At 42.9% G+C, this 24117-nt stretch overlaps 1 protein-coding gene across 3 annotated transcripts in view; it reads right to left on the bottom strand.

The window, feature by feature from the left end:
• The window catches only part of LOC309545194 (uncharacterized protein), a 176405-nt gene that overhangs the window by 81743 nt on the left and 70545 nt on the right, over positions 1 to 24117 (bottom strand). For all 3 annotated transcript variants that reach the window (XM_082244331.1, XM_082244329.1, XM_082244330.1), the window contains 2 exons: positions 23067 to 23199; positions 11281 to 11508 (listed from right to left, as the gene is read on the bottom strand). In XM_082244331.1, the coding sequence (XP_082100457.1) occupies positions 11281 to 11508; positions 23067 to 23199 (361 nt within the window). The remainder of the gene's footprint in view (positions 1 to 11280; positions 11509 to 23066; positions 23200 to 24117) is intronic.

The following is a 24117-nucleotide window of genomic DNA, read 5'->3' on the forward strand; positions in this document are numbered from 1 at the left end:
CAAGTGACAAGCTGCATCTGAGGGCAGGCAATGGTGGCAAGTGACAAGCTGAATCTGGTGGCAGGCGATGGTGGCAAGTGATAAGCTGCATCTGAGGGAAGGCAACGGTGGCAAGTGACAAGCTGCATCTGAGGGCAGGCAACGGTGACAAGTGACAAGCTGTATCTGAGGTCAGGCAATGGTGGCAAGTGAAAAGCTGCATCTGAGGGCAAGCAATGGTGGCAAGTGACAAGCTGCATCTGAGGGCAGGCAACGGTGGCAAGCTGCATCTGGTGGCAGGCAATGGTGAAAAGTGACAAGCTGCATCTGAAGGCAGGTCACGTGTCAAGTGACAAGCTGTATCTGATGGCAGGCGATGTTGGCAAGCTGCATCTGGTGGCAGGTGACAGTGACAAGCTGCATCTGATGGCAGGCGACGGTGGCAAGTGACAAGCTGCATCTGGTGGCAGGTGACGGTGGCAAGTGACAAGCTGCATCTGATGGCAGGCGATGGTGGCAAGTGACAAGCTGCATCTGGTGGCAGGTGACGGTGTCAAGTGACACGCTCAGGGCTCTCACTGGTTCTGCATTACGGTGAGTTGAACTATTTCATTTTATATTACAATGTAATATTAGAAATAATGTGCTTCAATCATCCTGACACAATATCAACCATGGTGTCCTGATGACTAAAGTGCTAACACCAGCCATTGCCCCTACAAATCGGCTATGGAAACCGGTCACCATTGCCAAAAAGGATGCAGATGGCTGATGTAGAGTATAAACCCACTCTGATTTTGATTGGTGACCATTATACCTATGGTACTCGTTTTCTGGTCCCTAGATTGTCTACAAGTCAAAACTTTTCTTAGTTCTTTATAAAATGTGACAAGCAACATAATATTTTTAGAAGGTTCACCCATCTATGAACTGTGTAAAATAAATAATCTTGTCTTCTTGTGCTTTTATATGGTTGTGAATGTCTTCTGTGACCCTAACATTCACATGTTTTACAAAAGGAATAAATTAGTTCCAGTGTTCTATGTATAACATACACCTTCACATCTGTCTGTTCTGAGTCTTCATTGTGGTATAGTCCAGAAATGGCTTGACACAGTGTTAACATGATCATCTAGTAATTGCAATATATGCCTAAAATAATGACATTTTGATGCCCTAAAATTCTGCACCAGTTATTAAGCCGCTAGTACAAACACTAGTTATACATTTCCTTGACGTGTACATCAATTTTTGATACAAGAGAAAGCCAAAGAACATCCTTAGAATTTTAAAATAGTTCATGTCAAATGTCTAGGTCAACTATGTAAATTGCAAGGATTTTCTGAAACTTATTTAAAGAGCCCAACTTGCTTTTTTTTGTAAATGCTGAGACATGCCATGCATAATGCACCTTACAAAATATTTTAAATGAGTGCTAAGCTTTTAATATGATTACGTGATCTGTCCCAGTGTTGAAATAAGAAGCAGTGCATGTCTGACAACTGTATTCACATACAACATTCTTTAAAGAGTAACTCCACTTTTGCTGAGAAAAAGAACATTCCCCTTTTGGTGTTCAATGTACAATGCAAGGATTTTAACAGACAGTTGCAGATTTCTACCTTTTGTTATTATGAATAAATAGCAGTTTATTTGTCTGTGTATATATGCTGAGTGAACCTGTATTGGAGTGGTTTTATAATTATCAGTCAGCTGCTGCACCTGCAGGGTTCTAATGAGGAAAATTGCAGGGTCTTCATCCCTTTAGATGTGATTTCCCTTTGGGAGTATCTGCCAAAAATTACATTTTGTTGCAGGGGATGGCAAAAATCTGACTCTTAGTGCAAATCTTAGTGCAGACTTCTGGGAAAATCAGCAAGCCAACTTCGCCTACGACCAGATGCGGATTGTCACTGTTGCAACCTGCCACCAGATGAGGATTGTCCCTATTGTGGTCAGTCATCAGTGGGAGGAAACCTGACGAATGAATGCATAGGCTTTGATACAGTCCTGGTGATTGGCAGTGGCAGGTCACCTCAGTGCATTCTGGGATACTGTATAAAAGCCAGGAGCACATGTGCTGCGGGGTCCTGGCTGGAGAGGAGAGTCCCAGAGGGAGGGGGGCGGCTGCCTCCTCCTCTGTAGCAGTTGCACGTGGTTGCAGGAGGTCGTCCTGAGGCCCAGAGGAATGGATGAGAGGAGCTGAACCCAGAGGTCCAGGAGAGCTGACAGAAGGGGAGACACTGGAGACCATGGAAAAACAGTATCGTGAGTACAGGGACTCCTGTCAAGGTGCCTGACCTGAGGGGTGCCACCCCATGTGTAGGATAGTCAGAGGACGGCTGTCAGCAGTAGAGAGAGAGAGGATGCTGAGGAGAGTGTCCTGAAGACAATCAATAGTTCACCAAGACGTCTTAGGAAAGAGACTTAATTCAAATTCACCTTTAGTGGCAGGGTGAATCAACAGTCTGGCTGTACATGAAGATAGAAGTCCTCCAACATTGTGCATAGTTAATTCAGAGTATCCCACTATTCCCTTCTCCTATCCCTAATTTATAATAAAAAAACAAAACAACCAAATACCCCTGGACTGGTTATTGGAGCAAGCCAAGGAGGAAAAGTGAGAAACTGTTCATGTCGAGGTTGCTGTTGGTAACTCAGGGGGATGTTATACACTGTTCAAAAAAGTTAAAGGAACACTTTTTAATCCGAGTATAGCCCCAAGTCAGTTAAACTCCTGGGATATTGATTTGGTCAGTTAAGTAGCAGAGGGGTTGTTAATCAGTTTCAGCTGCTTTGGTGATAATGAAATTAACAACAGGTCCACTAGATCGACAACATTGAGACAATCTCAAAAACAGGAATGGTTTACAAGTAGAGGCCGTTTAATTTTTTTTCCCCTACTCATCTTTTCTGATTTTCCCTAGTTATGCATTTGGCTAGGGTCAGTGTCACTACTGGTAGAATGAAGTGATGCCTGGACCATATAGAGGTTGCACAGGCATTCCAACTCCTCCAGGATGGCACATCAATACGTGCCATTGCCAGAAGGGTTGCTGTGTCTCCCACCACAGTCTCAAGAGCATGGAGGAGATTCCAGGAGACAGGCAGTTACTCTAGAAGAGCTGGACAGGGCCGTAGAAGGTCCTTAACCAATCAGCAGGACAGATATCTGCTCCTTTGTGCAAGGAGGAACAGGATGAGCACTGCCAGAGCCCTACAAAATGACCTCCAGCAGGCCACTGGTGTGAATGTCTCTGACCAAACAAACAGAGACTGACTTCATGAGGATGGCCTGAGGGCTTGATGTCCTCCAGTGGGCCCTGTGCTCACTGCCCAGCAATCATGACAGCATTCATAGTCTCATTAGGAGCATGCCCCAGCATTGTCAAGCATGCATATAAGCACGTGCGGGCCATACAAACGATTGAGTACAATTTTGAGTTTTTAAGTTTTTTTGTGTGGGGGGGGGGCTTTGAATTCAGCCCTCTGTAGGTTGATCATTTTCATTTCAATCAAGCAATGTGGCATCCTTTCGTACCTAACACATTACCCAGTCCGTAGCAATATAGATAACCAGCATGATATTTTTCCCTATTGAGATCTGATGAGTTTTCAAAGTGTTCCTTTATTTTATTTTTTTGAGCAGTGTATATTGCAGCAAATGTCTGAGTTCGAGAACAAATTCTAAGGTCATCATTTAGGGCTTACTCTAAAATGATTGGCTGTAAAGGCATTCAAATGTTGCTTATGGGTAATTTTGGGCACTGCAATTTTTCACTATTTGACAGAGTTTTAAGGCTTGACACATTTGGTATCTATTTACTCTACACTCAGACCTGGGCAAGGGGTGGGCAGGAGGGACGGCTGCCCTGGGCACTGTGGTATCATGTGAAGTGGGGGGGGGCACCATGAGGACATTTGGGGGAGGAGAGTTGTGTTGGAATGGGGAGTTTAGGGGTCAGCAGGGGGTAGGAATGATTCTAGGAGGGGAAATTTGGGGAGCAGTGATTTGGGGGGGGGTTCATGTTGGGAGGGGGATGGCGGAAGAGGATTTGTGCAAGGAGGGGGTATTTGGAGGGTTTGTGCCAGAAAATGTAATATTGTAGGGGAGATTTGTGCCAGGAGGTGACTTTTTTTTGGGGGGGGGGGGGGAATTTGTACTAGGATGGGGGAGAGAAATTTGTGCTGGGAGGGGGATTTGGAATGGGGGGAAGAGGATTTGTGATGGGAGGGGAAATTGGGCAGAGGATTTGTGCTTGAAGGGAAATTTATTTTTGGGGGGGGGAGGGGGGTTGTAGTGGGGGCATAAGGGGATAGAGAGTATTTGAGCTGGGGGGCAAATATTTGAGGATTTGAGCTGGGGGGGCAAAGATTTGAGGATTTGAGCACGGGGGAGCAAAGATTTGAGGATTTGAGCTGGGGGGCAGATTTGGTCTGTGAGGAGGGGGGATTTATGCTTAGGGGGTAAGCATGCTTGATTTTTTTGGGGGGGGGGGGATTTTTGCTGACACATAATGCTTATACACCTTGGGGGGGGGGGGCGCAATTTGGAATGTTCGCCCTGGCACTAGATGACCTTGTCCCGGCACTGTCTACACTATCCCATCTGTTTATTCTACAAGGTTCTCTGCTTTGAGAGAATATATATTGTAATGTTCTGGGAGGTTCAAGTAACTTTAGAGCCAAACATGCAGATTTTACCTGTGCAAAAATGTAAAGCTTGCACTAGAAGGTTAGCGGTTAAATAAATAAAGCAGTACACAGGTGAAATGCATATATTTTTATTATTTAACATGTTAGTCTTGTGCCTTCTATGCATTCTCTGTAAAGAATCGGCAGACACACAAAGTTCCAGATATTCAGCCTACTCATTGAACAGTGAATCAGCATCATCGCCTCTGTCCAGTGAGCTGACTTACGGAACAGTAAAGCTGAACTAGGACGTAGTTCAGGATACAAACTTGACTACCAAAGGCGTGTGTGCCTGACCAAAATGACTAATTCTTGGTAAATATATATGTATTACAACCATGCATTTAGTGGTTTGTGGGGGGTACCACTTTAACTATAAATGCTAATACCTTGGGAGCCATATGTGGACCACTTCTGTATTTTTCTCAAGAGGAACCAAAGCTAGAATATATTTGTGACTAGTGAGGGTTTGAAAACACACACTGTAAAACTGTCTTCATCTGGAGTGAACATATCTTAGATCCTCTGTTTAAAGCCCAACTCCATGAAAATGAAAAAAACCCTCCTTGCAGTGGGGTCCTCCACATTGCAAGGGTTAAATGCTTGTTAGAGGTTACTGTACAGCATGGGTGACCAACCTTTTGGCTTCTCTGGGCCACATTGAGTGTAGAGAAATTTTCTCGGGCCGCATATAAAATATATACTATAGTTAAGGTATATAAGTAATAAAATGCCGCCGCGCCCTTCCCACACCACCGCACCCCCGCACTAATTTAACACAACTAGAGGATGAGCAAATGAAATGGAATCAGTATACAGAGGTTTACTTCTTTTGAGAGATATTAAAGAAGCACTCTAACCATCATGACCACTTCAGTGATTTGAAGTGGTCATGGTGGTAAGAGTCAGAAACACTGCACATGCTCGCCTCCCCCCTCCACTCCAAGGCAGCCTCTGCCTACCGTTAGTTGGAAGCCGCTGTGCCCATGCTCCAGACCTGACTTCCTTCCTCCCCAGCAAAAAAAAAAATGGCAGTGGGCAGTGGGCCGCATTGCCTGGGGTTCTGGGCCGCATGTAGCCCCAGTGCCACAGGTTGGACATGCCTGCTGTACAGCTTTACTTACCTATTTCTCCATTCAGGCTTGCTCCATCGTCCTACTCCTCCACTCGTAGCTTTGGCATCAATACAAGGACCGAGTGGGGCCGATCGCAGAACTGGGGAGAGCTTGCTGGATTGAGAAGTAAGGTATTTTCTCCTCATTCCTCTGCCCTTAGACTAAACAAGCAAACAACCTTTGCAGTGCAGGGGGGGCACTGCAAGGGTGGATTTTTTAATTTTCATGGAGTTGGGCTTTTGGAAGGTATATGAGGTATATACAAAACAGAACACATACAGTATTTTCTGCCATAGTTTCTATACTTAACAAAAATGTTATGACCACTACTGATGCGGGGTCCCTGCATATCCACATGCCCTATAGCAGTGGCATTATTGCTTTCCTTTTGTACCTTTGTGATAAAGGTAACCCAACTAATAAAATGTAATCTGGCCAATTCTCTTTTGGCCAGGAACAGTACTTGTAATCGGTGTAAAAAGTAATAGAATAACAATTCGCAGCATAGTGGGCAGATTTGCAAAGCTTGAGAAAGAATACTTATCAATATATTTCACAAAACCCATGACCTATGCCCGCTATAACAATGATAGGGTATCTAAACTGCAAGCAAATAGAACAATTTTCAGTTATACAGAAACTAAAACAGCATACACCCCAAATTAAATCACAAACAACAGCAACTCCATGGACCAGGCCATAAACTTAAAGTGTATCTATACACAAACACTTAAGCCCCGTACACACGTAGCAATTGTCGGCCGTAAATATTCGGCCACCGACCGATCGGCCGATTGTTGGCTTGTTAGTATGATACTTCCGACAACTGACTGCGACTTTTCGGCCGAACAGAATCTGGCGTGCAGGCATTAAAATTTTTGTTGGCCAACACCAGAACGGCCGATTGTTCGCCAGTCAGTACAGAATTCGGCCGACAAACAGCAGATGAGCAAGACTGGGCATGCTCAAAAAAGAAAAAACACACGGAAAGTTAACCATCACATGACATCACTTCTGCAGCCGGCTGTTGTTGGCCGACAAAATTTGTGTGCAGTCTTTAGCACTTTTCAACCGACAGGACAGCACCGGACAAAAGATGGCCGATCATTCGGCCTGACATCCGGTACGTGTTTACGGGGCTTTAATCTAAATATGGTGTTGTAAATGATCCTGTAAAGGCAAACATGGAATCCTTTGTGGAATGCCTTGTGTTTTAATGAAATCATACCAGTAAGATATATCCACAGACAATGCCTTTTTATGGTGACAACGCTTGTTCAGTTCAGCTGCAGTGTTGTCCCCTTTTTATGGGTTCTCCTGAAGTGGGCTACAAGCAGCTGTGACAATGCATAGTCATGCAGTAGTCACCACAATAAAATATTAATGTTTGGCCATTGTTTGACAGGGCACACATCCACAGAAGGATCTTTGAAGTGTCTACATGACATGCAATTTAAGAAAACATAAACAATGTAGATGTAGCGCCCTGTGGTAGTCAGACTAAATTTGGATCTTGGCTCCGAAGCTTCCAGAGATAGAGTTAGAGGGTCAGCCACTGACGTTGTGAATATTTATCTGACCTCAGCCAATCCCTGGGAGGGGGTACCCAGAAGGTAGCTGGGAGGGAGATAAATGGTTGGGAGGCCTGTTCATCAGTGTCTTCTTCCTGGGGCTGCTTCCCCTGGGATACAGCCTGTTTATTGAAGAGCTGATGTCAGGCCTCACATGTGTTTGGCTAAGAGCTTGAAGGAATCTGGATTGAAAGGTGTTAACTGGATGACCTCACCTGAAGATGGCCTAAAAGGGTGATCCTTTTATCACAGAAGAGTGTTGCATGGAAGATGGTGGGGGACAGCTGTCTTTGGACATTTTGTGTTGGACCCTCCCTTAGGACTCCAGGCATGCTTGTGCTTTTGGGGTTGAATGCCAGAATTTGTTACAAAGACTGGGACTGCTCATAAAGAGTCCCAGAATAACTGGCTACCTCCTTCTCCCTCCAGAAACTGTTCTCCTGTTTCTGTTTGCTATTTTGGAGTTTCCTGCATTTTCATCCCTCTCTCCTGTTCATTGCTGCAATAAATCCACAAAAAAGACAACCTCTATCCTGAGCCTGTGTGTCTGTTGGTGTGCTTGGATCCGGTGCTTTGCCTGGCAACCTCTGAATTGGTGAGCAAGACCTGGGTCGTGTTCAACTGCCCCTCAAGGGGTGATCACTACATAGGGGAGGGGGATTTTTAATAAAAAAGGACATCTTAATTGTATTATACTCCAGCAAGCATCCTTTTGTTAGAGAATAATTCTACTTTGGGCACGACATAAGATAGCAAAAAATCTAGCTATAAGGTATAACTTGAACTTTATGAGGATTTTATATATATTTATATTATATTATATTATATTATATTATATTATACTGTAAATATACGCACACACATACACTATATTGTCAAAAGTATTGGGACACCTGCCTTTACACCCATATGAACTTTAATGCCATCCCAGTCTTAGTCCGTAGGGTTCAGTATTGAGTTGGCCCACTCTTTGCAGCTATATAACAGCTTCAACTCTTCTTGGCAGGCTGTCCACATGGTTTAGGAGTGGGTCTATGGGAATTTTTGACCATTCTTCCAGAAGCGCATTTGTGAGGTCGGGCACTGATCTTGGACAAGAAGGCCGTGCTTGCACTCTCCGCTGTAATTCGTCCCAAAGGTGTTCTATCGGGTTGAGGTCAGGATTCTGTGCAGACCAGTCAAATTCCTCCACCCCAAACTCACTCATCCATGTCTTTATAAACTGAACCCTACAGACTAAGACTGGGATGCCATTATAGCTCCTGTGTGTGTAAAGGCAGGTGTTCCAATACTTTTGACAATATAGTGTATATATGTGTGTGTATATATATATATATACACACACACACTATATATATGTATATACCCTAAATACACTGCATTAAAGTAACACTTTGAAAACACATCAGATGTCAATGTGGAAAAATATAATGCTGGATATATTTATATTTATATGGACTGGGTAATGTGTTAGGATCGAAAGGATGCCACATCATTTGATGGAAATGAAAATGATCAACCTACAGAGGGTTGAATTCAAAGACACCCTGAAAATCAAAGTGAAAAAATGATGCAGCAGGCTAGTCAATTTTGCTGAAATTTCATTGCAGCAACCCAAAATAGTACTCAGTAATTTGTATGGCCCCCACATGCTTGTATGCATGCCTGACAGCATTGAGGTATGCTCCTTTTGAGACTACGGATAGTGTCCTGGGGTATTTCCTCCCACATCTGGACTAGAGCATCTCTGAGCTCCTGAACAGACTGAGGTGCAACTTGGTGGCGTCAGATGCACCAAACCATAATGTCCCCGGGATGTTCTATTGGATTTGGGTCAGGTGAGCGTGGCGGCCTTTCAATGAAATCACTTCCTTCATCCTCCTGGAACTAATTGCATACTCTCGCCACATGAGGCCGGGTATTGTCATGCACCAGGAGGAACCCAGGACCCACTGCACCAGCATGGGGTCTGACAATTTCATTCCAATACCTAATGGCAGTCAGGATGCATTGTCAAGTGAATAGAGGTCTGTGCGTCCCTCCATGGATATGCCTCCCCAGACCATCAGTGACCCACCACCAAATCGGTCATGCTGAACAATGTTACAGGCAGCATAATGTTCTCCACGACTTCTCCCTTCCCTTTCACGTCTGTCACCTGTGCTCAGGGTGAACCTGCTCTCATCTGTAAAAAGCACAGGGCACCAGTGGTGGATCTGCCAATTCTGGTTTTCCATGGCAAATGCCAATCAAGCTCCATGGTGCCGGGCAGTGAGCACAGGGCCCACTAGAGGACATTGAGCCCTCAGGCCACCCTCATAAAATCTGTTTCTGATTGTTTGGTCAGAGACATTCACACCAGTGGCCTGCTGTAGGTAATTTTGTAAGGTTCTGGCAGTGCTCATCCTGTTCCTCCTTGCACAAAGAAGCAGATACCAGTCCTGCTGATGGGTTAAGGACCTTCTTTGGTCCTGTCCAGCTCTCTTAGAGTAACTAACTGTCTCCTGCAATCTCCTCCATGCTCTTGAGACTGTGGTGGGAGGCGCAAACCTTCTGGCAATGGCACATATTGATGTGCAATCCTGGAGGAGTTGGAATGCCTGTGCAACCTCTATAGGTTGCATGAATCGCCTCATGCTACCAGTAGTGACACTGACCCTAGAGAAATGCAAAACTAGGGAAAACAGAAAAGATGGGTAGGGAAAAGAATTTCATTGGCCTCAACCTGCAAAACCATTCTGTTTTGGAGGTTGTCTCATTGTTGCCTATCCAGTGCATCTGTTGTTAATTTTATTAACACCAAAGCAGCTGAAACTGATTAAAAACCCCAGTAGCAGAACTTAACTGAGCAGATCAATATCCAGGGAGTTTCATTGACTTGATGCTATACTCTGATTAAAAAGTGTTCCTTTAATTTTTTTGAGCAGTATATATTGACTTTTCTTTCAATGTTATGGTCTTATTAGCTATTATGTAATAAGTATCAGTTAAAGTAGAGGTTCAGCCTAAAGTTAAAATGTTCATATCTAAATGCAGCCACAATCTAATGGCACTTTTCCACTGCAAGTACCGGCTCGGCTCTACTCGGCCCTGCTTGGCCCGGTTTGCTTTTCCACTGCTGGTACCGCATGGTATAGTGTCGGAACGGTTCGGTACGGTACGGTATAGGTTTGCTTTTCCACTAAAGTAGTACTAAAGTTAAGTGGGTGGGATAACAACGGGGTGGGTGGGATTCTCTGACCAATCAGTGGCTAGTAGTGACTGCATGCAAAGGATTGTGGGATATGGTACCAGTTTGGTACCTGTTGGAACCACAATCGAGTAGGTACTGTTTTTTCAGAGCCGTACCGTACCGTACCGTTCGGTTCCATGCAGTGGAAAAGCAAACCTATACCGTACCGTACCGATCCGTTCCGACCCTATACCATGCTGTACCAGCAGTGGAAAAGCACAAAAGCGTGCCGAACCGTTACGGTTCCATGCAGTGGAAAAGCACCATAAGACTAACCTATCTAGCCCTGTAAAGCAAAAATTGCTATACGGTACCTTTTCTGAAGCTGCACTGTTCCAGTCCCACGCTGAGCTGTCAGCAGCGGCTTCTCTGTGGAGGTGGGTGCAGAAGAGGCAGTCAACAACAGAAGCCCTATTGTAACTCTATGGGTGACATTATTTCCCAGCTGGCTGTCTCCTGCACATAGCTTCCGACACTGGAGACCGGACCAGAGCGGCTTCAAAAATGGTATGTATAGCAACTGGGGCTGCAAGTAGATTTAGAGATTTTAGTTTTAGGCTGAACTTTCACTTTAAATAAGCATTTACAGATTTATGAATCCAGAAGAGTAGTGCTTTCCTGTAGAGATCAAAGAGTATGCTGTACATGCCCTGTAAAGATCCAAGTTAATAATGAGGAAAAGAGTTACCTGGATAAATTGCTTGGCCCTTTAAAATCTCCTGGATAATGCTGGGGCTGTTGGAACTCCAGGACCACACCTACTTGAAATTCCACTTTTCCAGGCAACTGTCCGATTTTACACACTACTCCAGTGCCAACTTTGCCACAAGGTAAAATAACCTTTACTCTGCTTCCAATTTTCAAATCCATTGGAGAATGAGGAACAAATACACGGAAACATCTATGACTCTTCACCCTGTTAATAGTGATTTAGAAGGTGCTTTATCAGTTTTGTTGTTACTAATATATGTAGTTTGAATATCATTTTTCAGTTTACAGTCATAAATATGAAGCTTGCAGCCAAAAATAAAAAACATGGTTTCATTATATTAATGTATGGGAAGTGAAAAATCTCTTGAATTTGCAAATTTGAGTGAATCTTGAGGACCTGTGGCTTAATAATAAATTATGAATAACACAAGAAGCACCTTTTGGTTCATAGGAATGCAGATTTTTCTTTTCCCATACTCAGAGTTGCAATGTGGCCGAACACTGGTCCAAGGTTTAAAATGATTTCAAAGTAAAATTCTTCTGCTGACTTTCATCATCCAATCACGTTCAAGCAAAAGTACAGTTTTTCCTTGCATTTGGCTGAGTATTTTGACTAAGCTAAGATAAAAATTCCTTGTAAAGTAAACGTCCTATTTGTCTTTAGTAAGACAATGCTATTGTGTGGGTCCTGATTTTAAATACATTGCTTTCAACTTTATGTTCTCTAAGGGCTTTGTGCAAGAATATTTTAGACATGTTGCCATTTTATTTCAGCTTTTATTTCAAGCTTTAGAACTTTGTTTCACAACATAACCAAGAGAACACAGACCATCTCACAGCTGTACGCACTTACATAGAAAAGATGGACTCCCCTCTTTGTCTAAATCTCAAAATAGAGAGCTTGAGAAACATTTAGGCTCAACAGAAATTGGAAGACCTGGGCCCTGGTGCACAACTTATGTTTCTTCCTTGCACAAATTCTATGTTAGTTTCTCATCTGTTTATAATACTGTAGTACCCTCCTAGGTATGTGCTAGGCAGGGAAAATATAGTTGCACTGTCTGCTTATCAGGGGAGCCTGATTAGTAGTTAGGCCTGGTGCATGTGTCCAGGGTGTGATTCATCTGGGCTGAGGGAGTGTCCCCACTGTATCCAATAGGGGAGCCTGTTGGACAGTGGAGGAAACCCAGCCAGTGACACATAGGCTTTTGTAACTATCCCAGTGGGTTGGCACAAACAGTGGTGCATCCTGGGATACATTATAAAAGCTAAGGGCACATGTGACAGGGGATCTTTGGGCGGGAAGCCAGGTCCGAGGAGGATGGTGATGACTATCTCTCCTCCTGTTTGTTGTGGATGGTGGTCACAGGCTGTCAGCCTAGTGGACCAGAAAGTGTGGCTGAACCCAGAGGTCCATTGGAAGCTGATGGTGGAGGTGAAGGCAGAGAACTCTGGAAAAACAGTGTCCGTGGTATAGAGGAGCTTGCCAAAGGGTCAGTTCAGGAATGGGACCACTCCAGTGGTTAGAGTCAGCGGACGGGTGTCAGCACACAGGCAGGGAGAGTAAAGGGGGTGCCAAGTTATTAAACCTTAAGAGAGTCTTCAAGCAGGAACAGTAATCTTATCTTCACTTCAGTGGCACGGTGAAGCAACGGCCTTGCCGCATTCTACAGTCAGTTGTCCTCTAATTGTGACTAGTTGGAGCATCCCAGTTATCCCTTTTCCTATTCCAGTTCTAAATAAAATGACAAAAACAACATCCCCTGGACTGATCATTGACTGAACCAAGAACTTATAATGCCGTTTATCTATTTTCAGTTGCTAATGGTAACTCAGGAGACCCAAGAAATTAAATTCTCAGCTGTCCTCAAGTGGGCAGTGCTACAATACCATATAAATATACAATGTGTAGCGCTAACATAAATGATGAGAAAAATATATGAAATAAGGACTTGAGATATAGGTAAACAGTGACACAAGTTCAGAAAATCAAACAAAAAATTGTCCAAATAATTGTGAGTGAGTGACAAAAATAATTCCTCCAACTAAATTACAATAAGTGACAAAATAAAGTCCGTAAGTGAAAAAAACATCATCAAAAATCACAGGAGATACAACATAAAAGGAACCACAAGTCCCAGCAGGTAATGATGTCCAGGAGACCTCTTCCCAGTGTGAACAGAAGAAAAAAAACACCCGTGAGATAAAAAAACATATAGATGGCCGCTTACCAAAAGGCTATGGCTACAAACGCTTTAAGCACAGCTGTTGTTATCACCATTGGTCAGTCATCATGATGTATCCCATAACGGTAATGGCAAACCAGGTATCAAGAAGAGATGAGAAGAGGCACATAGTGTAATACTGCATATGGTAAATTAAACGTTTATTAAAATTGCACTTACATACAAACAGTAGAAAACGAGCATGTCACAGAGCCGATGTAAAACAGGCTGTATGAACCGCGGCGTCCCGCATTCATGGAAATAAACAATAAGCCGTCATCCAAGGGGGCGTGGTGACGTCACGTCTGGCACTGCCCGACGTGTTTCGTCATAGGTTGACATCGTCCGGGGCGTGGCCGATGCCCCGCACATCCATAAAGGAGAAAAAGTAACCCATTTACAAAATTGTGTAACAGAAAACATTGTTTTTTCAAAATTTTGGTCTTTTTTCATTTTTTTAGCAAAAAATAAAAAACTCAGTGGTGATTAAATACCACCAAAAGAAAGCTCTATCTGTCTCAAAAAAATTGAAAAAATGTTCTTTGGGTATAGCATTGTGTGACTGCGTAGTTGTCATTCAAAGTGTGACAGCGCTGAAAGCTGAAAATTGGGCTGGGCAGAAAGGGGGGGAAAGTGCCCAGTATTGAAGTTAAATAAAAAAAAAAATCCACATGTCATGCTCTATCACATCGGAAGGGACAGCTGCCAGAGCACGTTACCTGTCCCGCAGCTGTTCGTTACCGACTGCAGTAAGGAGCAGTGTGGTGCACGATTCAGCGCATTATGTGCCTCCTTTTTTTCTCACTCAACTTTATTTGAAGTGTACAAAAGTACACTTTAATCATATCACTGTACAGCAGCACGATGTGCTGCACTACTATACATAACATCAAGAAACAAAGGAAAGTGAAGGTTGTTCAAGGATGGCCCATCAGTATTAAAATTACACTGAATTCATAAAAACATGTATATTTGATTACAAAAAGTCACCTAAAATATATAGAAATTCATATAAATCACAAATTCAAAATGATATCACCATCTATAAATATGTTTTATCTATAGAAGTAGCAAATGGCAACTATTATCAATCCAAAAAATCAACGTGTTTTGTGGTTGTTGCTGCTTCTGTAAGGCTTCACATTTTTAAATGACAGATGCCTTGTTACATGTAATTTCGATCTAAAATTCAAAAATGCATACATAAGTACATTGCATAAGTTGGTGTCTAGAATTTACAACTATCTAGCAATAATTGTACTTGAAAAACATATAAACATTTACTGTAGATACTATCCAGTCTGGGAGGGAAGGAAAGAAGAGAGAGAAGAAAAAATAGAAAACTGCGTATCTACTTACACCAAACAACAACATATAGCTGGGGAGATTTTTTGGATACAATTGCCATTAACTACTTCTATACCTAAAAAAATATCTATAGATGGTGAAATCATTTTGGATTTGTGATTTATATTACTTTTTTTTTATTTTAGATAACTTTTTGAAATAAAATAAACATGTTTTTATGAATTCAGTTTAATTTTGATACTGATGGGCCATCCTTAAACATCCTTCACCTTCCTTTTTTTCTTGATGCTACATACTAGAGTGGGTTGATGACCTATCAGTATATGGCTTGGTTAGCCCTTTCTACCATATAATCCTCCCACACTTCTTTGCGTAAATATGCGCAGTTCTTAGTATAAATTTGGTTGCCCTCGTGGCACATTTCTAGGTCCAGAAAGGCCAATGTACCTCTATCTGTGACACAGGTGAAGCATAAGCCAATGCTGTTGTTATTGAAGTTGGAAACAAATTCTTCTATAGCCGAGTCAGTACCATCCCAAATGATAATTATGTTGTCGATATATCGACCACAGTACACAATGTTGGATGCATAGGAGGAGTTCTGCCAGATGTATTGCTATTCCCAGTACCCCCACAGTGAGGTTTGCATATGAGGGTGCAAAGTAAGCCCCCTTGCCTTTGGAATCCACCCCTCCCTCAGCTGCTGGCCAGTGTGTGAGAGCAGCGAGGAGCCATGACAGGAAACCTGCCTTCGCATACCATTGGCATGACTAGCTTGATTCACTACACTGTTTTGTAAGTGTTTTTAACAGTTTTTTCTAAATAAAATACTGGTAATACTGCACTTAGAAGCTGCTTCACTCCTTCTCTTTGTCTGCATTTTATCCCCTCACTGCTCTTCAGCTCCAGGCTGCTTTGCAGTGTAAATGGGACACAGGAAACAATTGTTTTCTGTGTATCCTTGTGGTGACCGGCATGTTACAATGTGGTAAAACGCCGGTGACCGCACGTGTGAATACAGCCTTAGAGGGACAATATAAACAAACTTTTTTTTCACATAAAGGTTGCTGTTTTTTTTTTTTTGTAAATATATTGTTTTTCTTTAGTGGTTTAAAATAACAGAAATAATCTATGGCCCTTTAGCTGCCATGGCATTTCATTTCCCATGATGCCCTAGCAGCCTAGAAAAAAACACATCTTGCCTAAGGCCCATGTCATACAAGTGATAGCTGTGTGATAGAATTTTTGGTGCTAGGGAAAAATGAATTATACTCAATGTCTCTCCGAAATTCTAAGCAATTTGTAGCTCCGTTTCTGCAGTGTTTGTAACTTAAATATATAATTATCAACAGCAGTAGCTTAGCATGTTATCCAGTGTAGCATCTAATGACATGGGCACACCAGTAATTAGTAGTTGGCTAAAGCACTCTGGTTAGCTACAACTCTAAAACTCTGGTTAGTGTGGAAACCCTAAAGCAAAGAAACATTCTTTTGAATAAAGGTAGACAGAAAAGCACTTAGAATGCAAGGTGAGGGTACTTTGTGTGTGTGTCCATTTACTCATTATGTGCAGAAGATGTAGATATAGATGCTGGCTCCTATAATCTAATTTCCCACAACTCCCTGGCTTCTAGGACACATCCAGGAAAAGTAGGATTTTCTGCTTCCCTCTCTCAGAAGCGTAGAGAAGCCACAGCAAATGGGGCAAAGGATACTGGGCAAGTGATTTGCAGCCAGGTAAGCAGTCCTCCAATATGAGAACTGGGCTCACGTACACTACACTACAGCTTCTAAACTTGAGTTTAGGAGCTTTTGGCCAAAACTCCTAACCTAAATCTCTAAAAGCCCATGTGTCCATGCACACATAGGCTTTTACAAGAGTTTAGAAGCTGCTGTGGTTAGGGGAGTTTCAACCTTTCTCTCCTGAATGCGTAAGAATCACAGTCAGGATAGGAACGTTTTGACCGACTGCCACATTTTGCATTTTCCTGCGGCCAGCGGTCAACCTAATCTGTGTGTACATGAGCCCTAATAGCACACAGCTTCCCCAAAATACCCAGTTGCTGTGGGGTGCCCTTCACCAACTGCTTTTAGAGTATTTCAAATCCAGTGGGGTGATACTTTACTTTAAGCTTTGGATCCCTCCAGCTGTTCACTTGTGCTGCCAAAGCTACAATGGAGTTTTCTGTGAGATACCCAGTCTATGAGCATAAGGCTTTATGTACACCCTGCCTAGATTTACCGCCATGTGCTTTTCCAGTGGTTTTGTCTCGTTTGGCGTTTTCCCACGGTCGGGGGTCAAATTGTTCCTATCCTGCATATGATTTTTCCGCATTCAGGAGAGGGAGGTTGAGGAAGGTTGAACCTCACCTAACCGCAACAGCTCCTAAACTCTGCTTAAAGCTTATGTTTACATTGACACATAGGCTTTTATGGACTTAAAGTGTTATTAAACCCACAACAGTAAAATCAGTCTGTATATGTAGCAAAGCATGCTTGGTATACTCACTGTGGTAACCAAGGGGTTAATCCTCTGCATTGTGTAAAAAAAGCTGTTTGATCCTGTCTGCACAGATCCTCCTCTTCTTGCATTGTCCCCATAACATGTCCAGATAAGACAGAGTTACTGGAGTCAGGCTACACATGCTCAGTGTGTTGTGTATTGTTAAAGAGTTTTTTTTTTGTTTTGTTTTTTGGGAGAGTGCATGTGATCAGCACAGGGCCAATTAGCACTGTCCAGACAGAGGTTCAGGGGTCCTGCATCCTGATAGGACAGCCAGTGCAGTATGAAGTCCCCTCCTGCAAGCTTTACCCAGACACTGATAGAAGTCACAAGACTGCTACTGTATTATATACTGCTGATGAGAAAAGGTATTCAGCAGTTTATATTTACTAAAATGATTCCATTTCCATATTCTGTGTACTGTGGGAGACTAGATACAGTGAATGCAGGGTCCTGGGTTTAGATACAATTTAGGTTTAAGAGCTTTGAAAAAAAAAGTCCAAAAGCTCCTAAACTCAAGTTTAGAAGCTGCAAGTGTACACAAAGCCCTATCTGGATAATCTGTATTGCTGTGTTCTGTAATGTTTTCCTAAAATATTGATTTACAGCTTGACTCTCTGTTGCAATAGAGTCTTATAAAGTCTATGAACCATTAGTTACACCGATTAAGACCCAGAAACGTTGCTCTACGGATTTCATGTTTGTGTAAACCCTCACCATGTAAAACAACTCATTCGATTCAAAATGGAAATGAAAGGCAAAACATTTGTGTATAGATATATAAAAACTTTATAAATACCTTTATCCCCTTTCAAATGGTCACATGCCCTTTGTTCTCAGCTGCAAAAGAGCTGGGAAAGGAGAAACAGCAACACACCGCCGCAACACGCCGCCGCTCCTCCCACAGCCCTGCCTCCTGCAGTGTCTAAACACAGCAGGAGCGTGGCTCCGGCAGCGTGCCGCCGAAACCGCATGCGTCCAGTCATTTAGTACTGCCTGTAAAAAGGCGGTGGGTGGTAGGCAAGTGGTTAAGCCATCTGCTTGAGTACAGTTTTTGAAAATATAGTAAATTACCTTAAAAACAATATATAATAATTATTTGTATATGACTTACTTATGGTAATTAACCACTTGCCACCCAGGCCAATTCTGATACTCCTACATGTAAAAATCATCATTTTTTTGCTAGAAAATTACTCAGAACCCCCAAACAGTATATATATATTTTTAGTTGGACTGTTTCACCGTTTTACTGTTTGTTTTAACCACTTGCCGACCGCTCACATTGAGCGTACTGCGGCAAAGTGGCTCGATTCCGTCCAGCGACGTAGACCTACGTCGCTGGACTCCTCCCCTAGTGGGCAGCACGCGTGCCCCGCCGGAGGCTCTCACCCACTGTATTCAGACACAGCGGGAGTCGGGCCAGGGGAGGAGAGGCGGTGATCACCGCCGCTCTTCCCCGATCGTCGGGGATCGAGTGAGGAAGCGGGCGGATCTCCTATGTGACAGGCAGGGACAGATTACAGGATTCAGCATAGCTGAACCTGCCATCTGTGCCTATGTCACACAATCCCCTCCCCCCACACACGTCAGTAAGCGCCAGGCATACATTTAACCCCTTGATCACCATTAAAGTTAACCCCTTCCCTGCCAGTGTCATTATTACAGTAACAGTGCATATTTATAGCACTGATTACTGTAGTAATGTCACTGGTCCCCGCAAAAGTGTCAAAAATGTCAGTCAAGGGTCCAATCTGTCCACCGCAATGTCGCAGGCCCACAAAAAAAATCGCAGATCGCCGCCATTACTCGTTAAAAAAAAAACCAATAAAAATAACATAAATTACATAAATCTTTCCCGTAGTTAGTAGCTGCGATAAATTTTGCGCAAACCAATCAAAATACACTTATTGCGATTTTTTTACCAAAGATATGTAGCAGAAAACAAATTGGCCTAAAATGTTAAAAAATTTTGATTTTTACATTTTTTTGTGGCGGAATTTCATATAAAAAAATTTGAAAAATATTGTTATTTTTTCAAAATTGTCGCTCATTTTTTGTTTATAGCGCAAAAAGTAAAAATCGCACAGGTGATCAAATACCACCAAAAGAAAGCTCTATTAAAGCGGTTAAAAATACGCTCACTGAGAATTTTTTTTGTCAAAGACATGTAGCTAAATACATTTTAGCCTAAATATATGATAAAAATTTAATAGATTGGATATTTTTTAACTGTCAAAGTAGAAAAATATTGTTATTTTTTTCAAAATTGTCGCTCTATATTTATTGCTATATATCGCAAAAAATGAAAAGCTCAGAGGTGATCAAATACCCCCAAAAGCAAGCTCTGTTTGTGGGGAAAAAAGGACGTAAATTTTGTTTGGGTACGGCGTTGCATGACCGCGCAATTGTCAGTTAAAGTTGCACAGTGCCAAGTTGCAAAAAGTGGCCTGGACGTAAAGCAGGAAAATCCACCGGTCCTAAAGTGGTTAAATTCTCCTGCATTTCATCTTTTTGTAAAAAACCCTGAACCTTTTAGTGTTTACTTGTTTATTACTGAATATTACTGTTATATTTCTGGCTCCAGAAAATAAAGAGACATGTTTTATTTTTTTCTACAATCTTTATTGCCATCTTTGCTAGTAATATTGTTTCCAGCAACAACAAAAAGGGTGACTAAAAAACATCTTAAAGAGACAGCGTTTGTAAAACTGCAATCGCCTACATAATGAGAAAAATAATACGTAACTTGTGAATATGTAACCTGTGTGTATCTGGCTCTCATACTAGCCACTCACTCGCCACTGTCCTCACCGCACATCCCTGGTGAGTTTATGTTTCTTATATTTATTTTGAGTGAGAAAAAAAATATTTCCCCAGTATGCTCATAAATTCTGTTCAGGGTCATGGCTTTATAGTGCTTTGGATTGGGATTAAACCTCAGTTTCAAGGTCCACATTTTACCTGGTAGTAAGACCGCATTATTATTGTCAGCTGCCCACAGATTCTATATATGCAAATTAAATGATGCTTAGGGCTCTCTCTCTCACTACTGTGGGAGCCTACTACTAGGTCAAAAAGCTGAGTGCTGAAAAAACACTAAAAGAGATAACTTTTTGGTGCCTGAGGATGAACTGGCACATCTGCCAACATTCAACATGGCCATGCTAATTTGCACAGAAATGCGCACAGACGTGTACGGGGCTTGTGCTTGGGCGCGCAAAGGCCATGGTGTGCAATCGCATATGACTGTGTGCCATGGCACACACAAAGCATGTGTCAGGGCTTGGATTTAAACCCGGAACCTCTTCTTGCTGAGCTACCTGGAATGCTGGATATTTCTCTGGACAATTCCTGAATGATCCTGTCTTGAACCTTGTTTGTCTTGAAACTTGAACTCTTTGCTCCTCCCATGAACTTCCTGATTCAAGCCTATCATGTCCCTGCACTTACTGTTTGCCAGATTATTGTGCTCTCTGCAGCCAGTCTTCCCTGCTGATGTTCATATTTTGCTACCACTCGTTATCGACCATCAGCTTGTTCCTCGACTAAGCTTATGCCTGATCCCAACCTGCAACTGCTCATTACTGACCTTTTCAGTTGTACACTGACTACTCTTCTGTTTGATTCCCACCTGCTTATCCGATACTGGATCCTGTCTTGCTTACCTCCTGGTGGGGCGATCCCGAGGACTGCTATCTGGTACTAAAATGCAGCAAAATCCATCTCCACCATTAGGTGCTCTGCTGAACACCGGTTAGACTTAGACTCTGCACCTCAGGTGAGCACATTTAATCACCAGGGTGACTGCCTATGTACCTATCCTGCTGGTTGGTGGTAGTTACGCTACTGCTATAGCAACTGGTCTTCGAGCCTGGCCCCTGACTGTGACAGATCTTGGCACCCAGTGGCCTATTTAAAGCCAGCAGTCTGGTCCACAAGTTGCTGGATGATCATCAGCCCTTCCCTGTTCCTGTGCTTCTGTGTCGCTGTATTCTTGAATTTCTCATTGCTAACCCGACTTGCCCTCGGACCTGTCTTTGCTTCTCTCTGGCTTGTTCCACAGACTTCGCTTACTGCTTGCCTCCTGTGTATGACCTCGGCTTGATCTTGATTATGCTTCTGCTCCTGTTCTTGACTGACCTTCTGTGCATGATCCTGGTTTTGGCTCCTGACTTCGCTTCTTGTTTTTCTCACCTGTCAAGATCTGTCTGTGCATGTAGAGTTACTTTAGTCTTACCGGTACCTCTGCACAGTCAAGATTTCACCTGCTCATCCAGACTCTGCTTTATGGTCAATCGCCTTCTGGTGCCTCATCCACTCAGATCTTCAGGTAAGTTCACAGCTGACAGCCTGTGCTTCTTTGGGCGCAGCACTCTCTGTCTCCACCTTCAGGGGTGCTCTGCACTCAGCCGCAAGAGAAGCATTCTCATCACTTTGGCCTCTGACAAGGTACGTGACACTCTGTCTAGTGCATAGTTTACCCCTGTTGAAACCACTTGAGCCTGTTCCCCTTACAACGTGGTACTCAGATGTGAGTAGTGCATTAAATACACAGACAGCTCTTGAGTGAAAAAATGGAGCAGCTCATATTGCCAAATGCTGACGAGCAAGAGGTAAGCTGCTTAAAGCCCCAACAGCTGAGTGTAGCTCACCTAGCATCATTAGAGAGTCAGCAAGAAGTGAACCAGTCTCTACAGCAGCAGACACGGGTCCTGTTAGAGAGGCAGGTGGTGGTGCAGAACTCTGCTAAACCTTAACAGCTGCAGCAGATTGCTTTATAAAAATTGTCCCTTGAGGATGATGTTGAAGCCTAGCCTCTTTGAGAGAAACTACCCGAAAAGCAGATAGAGATAGCTTCTCAAGAAAACGTCAATCTCAGACTGCTCCTTTTTATGGAAGGGGTAAACTGGTTCTCAAAGAGGGGGTTAGGACACAAAATGGGTGCCAGATATAAATGGCCTCCTACCCCAAAAGGAGTGTCTTCCTTAAGAAGGACATGCCATGTTAGGTGCTAGCGGTGCCAAAGACTGCTTTCCTGTTATTTGTGACAAGAAGAAAAGACTTTTCAAACTGTCAAGAATGTGTGACAATCTTTTTGGTTCAACTTTTATACAAAATGGTTTCTGGCTCTGCAAAACCTAAAATTTTATGTAGGCTCAGGTACCCAGCAAAGAAATGCCGATGGACTGTCACACTCCCACTGTATGATGGCAAAATGTGCTCATTTCCACATTGCTGAGGGATGGTATGTGAGGAACGACAAGGAAGATTATGGAATTCCCTATCTGAACCATTCACCTAGATGTTGAATTGAGGGAGGGGAGAGTCCTTTATTGGGAAATGTAATAACCACAGATTTTAGCCACTATTAGAAAATGAAAGCTGTAATATGACTGGATGCTATAGGCAACAGACTATGTTGTAGCAGCTGGGTTTGAATGTGACATGTTAAAAACTGGGATAGAACAGACAATTCAAAGCTAATGCATTCAAAGGCAAAAACTATTAAATGCCATGCTTTGTCTGGAGTTTTAATCTGCATTTAAATTGTCATTTGTGGGCTAGCATGCGAGCAGGCATGCATAAATTGTGCTTACTATGTTTTCCAAAAATGAATTCACTATGAGTGTGAAGAATCTCTTACAACATACTGTTAATTAACTGAGTGTTCTAATTTGAGACTTGAAATCTACTTCTCTTACATCAAATTATTGATTTACATACCTGCTAGGCAAGGAAACAGACAAGCTTTCCAAAGCTGAACAGCATGTGAATGATGAAGGCACTTCTAAGTTCTTATACCCGTCTACAGTTCTAAGGTCTTTACAAGGATGTGTACAAGTGTTCACTGGATCTCCTAAAGGAAATATAAAATGACATCAACATTACCAGTAATGCATGGACCCTACCCCAGGCAGTAGTATTCAGTGCTGTCTTTGAACCCAAAGAGTACCCATCTAGAGATAACAATAAAAGCTGCCTCTCTTCATCTCTCTTATTGAAAAAGCTAGTTGTCTGTCATTCTCATTCTCTGAACTCAATAGTTTTTCAACTTTTGACCTTTAGGCCCCTTTCACACAGGCCCGCCTGTCCGTTTTTTTGGCGGATCTGAATGGATGCCCCATGCATCTCTATGGGGCATCAGATGTTAGCGGAGACATGCCCGCTGACATCTGATCTGATCTGTCAAATCTGGACGAATGGAAACCCTATTTTCCATCCATCCAGCGGATCAGATGGGATCAGATGAGAACGGACAGATGGTCCGTTCCCATCCGATTCTCCCATAGAGAACAGGGGGACCTGATACCAGTGTCTCCGCACACAGCGTGGAGACGCAGATGCCATCTGCCTGCTCAGTGGGGGATCGGCGGATCGATCTCCCGCTGAGATAAATGGAGTCCGCTGACGGACCGGAATGTGTGAAAGGGGCCTTCTGCATTCACACCTGAGCGTATTGTTTTCAGGCGTTTTTGTAGGTGTTTTTTCGAGCGTTTTTTGAGCATTTCTCTAGCGTTTGTTGGGCGTTTTATGAGATTTTTTTAGGGAGTTTTATGAGCATTTTTTGGGCATTTTTTTTAAAAAAATGGGTGTGTTTAAAGGGGTGGAGACCACCTGTGTGTTTGAAAAACGTCCGTGATACATCCGTGAAATGTCCGTGAAACGCCCGTGAAATGCAGATAACTGTGTTTTAACCACTTCCTGCCCGCCCTATTACAAATTGACGGCGGGAATGTGGTTGTGTTATCCTGACCGGACGTCATATGACGGCGGC

The sequence above is a fragment of the Pelophylax lessonae genome (genome assembly GCF_965119305.1).
Source record: "Pelophylax lessonae genome assembly, chromosome: 2".
NCBI classification, from domain to species: domain Eukaryota; kingdom Metazoa; phylum Chordata; class Amphibia; order Anura; family Ranidae; genus Pelophylax; species Pelophylax lessonae.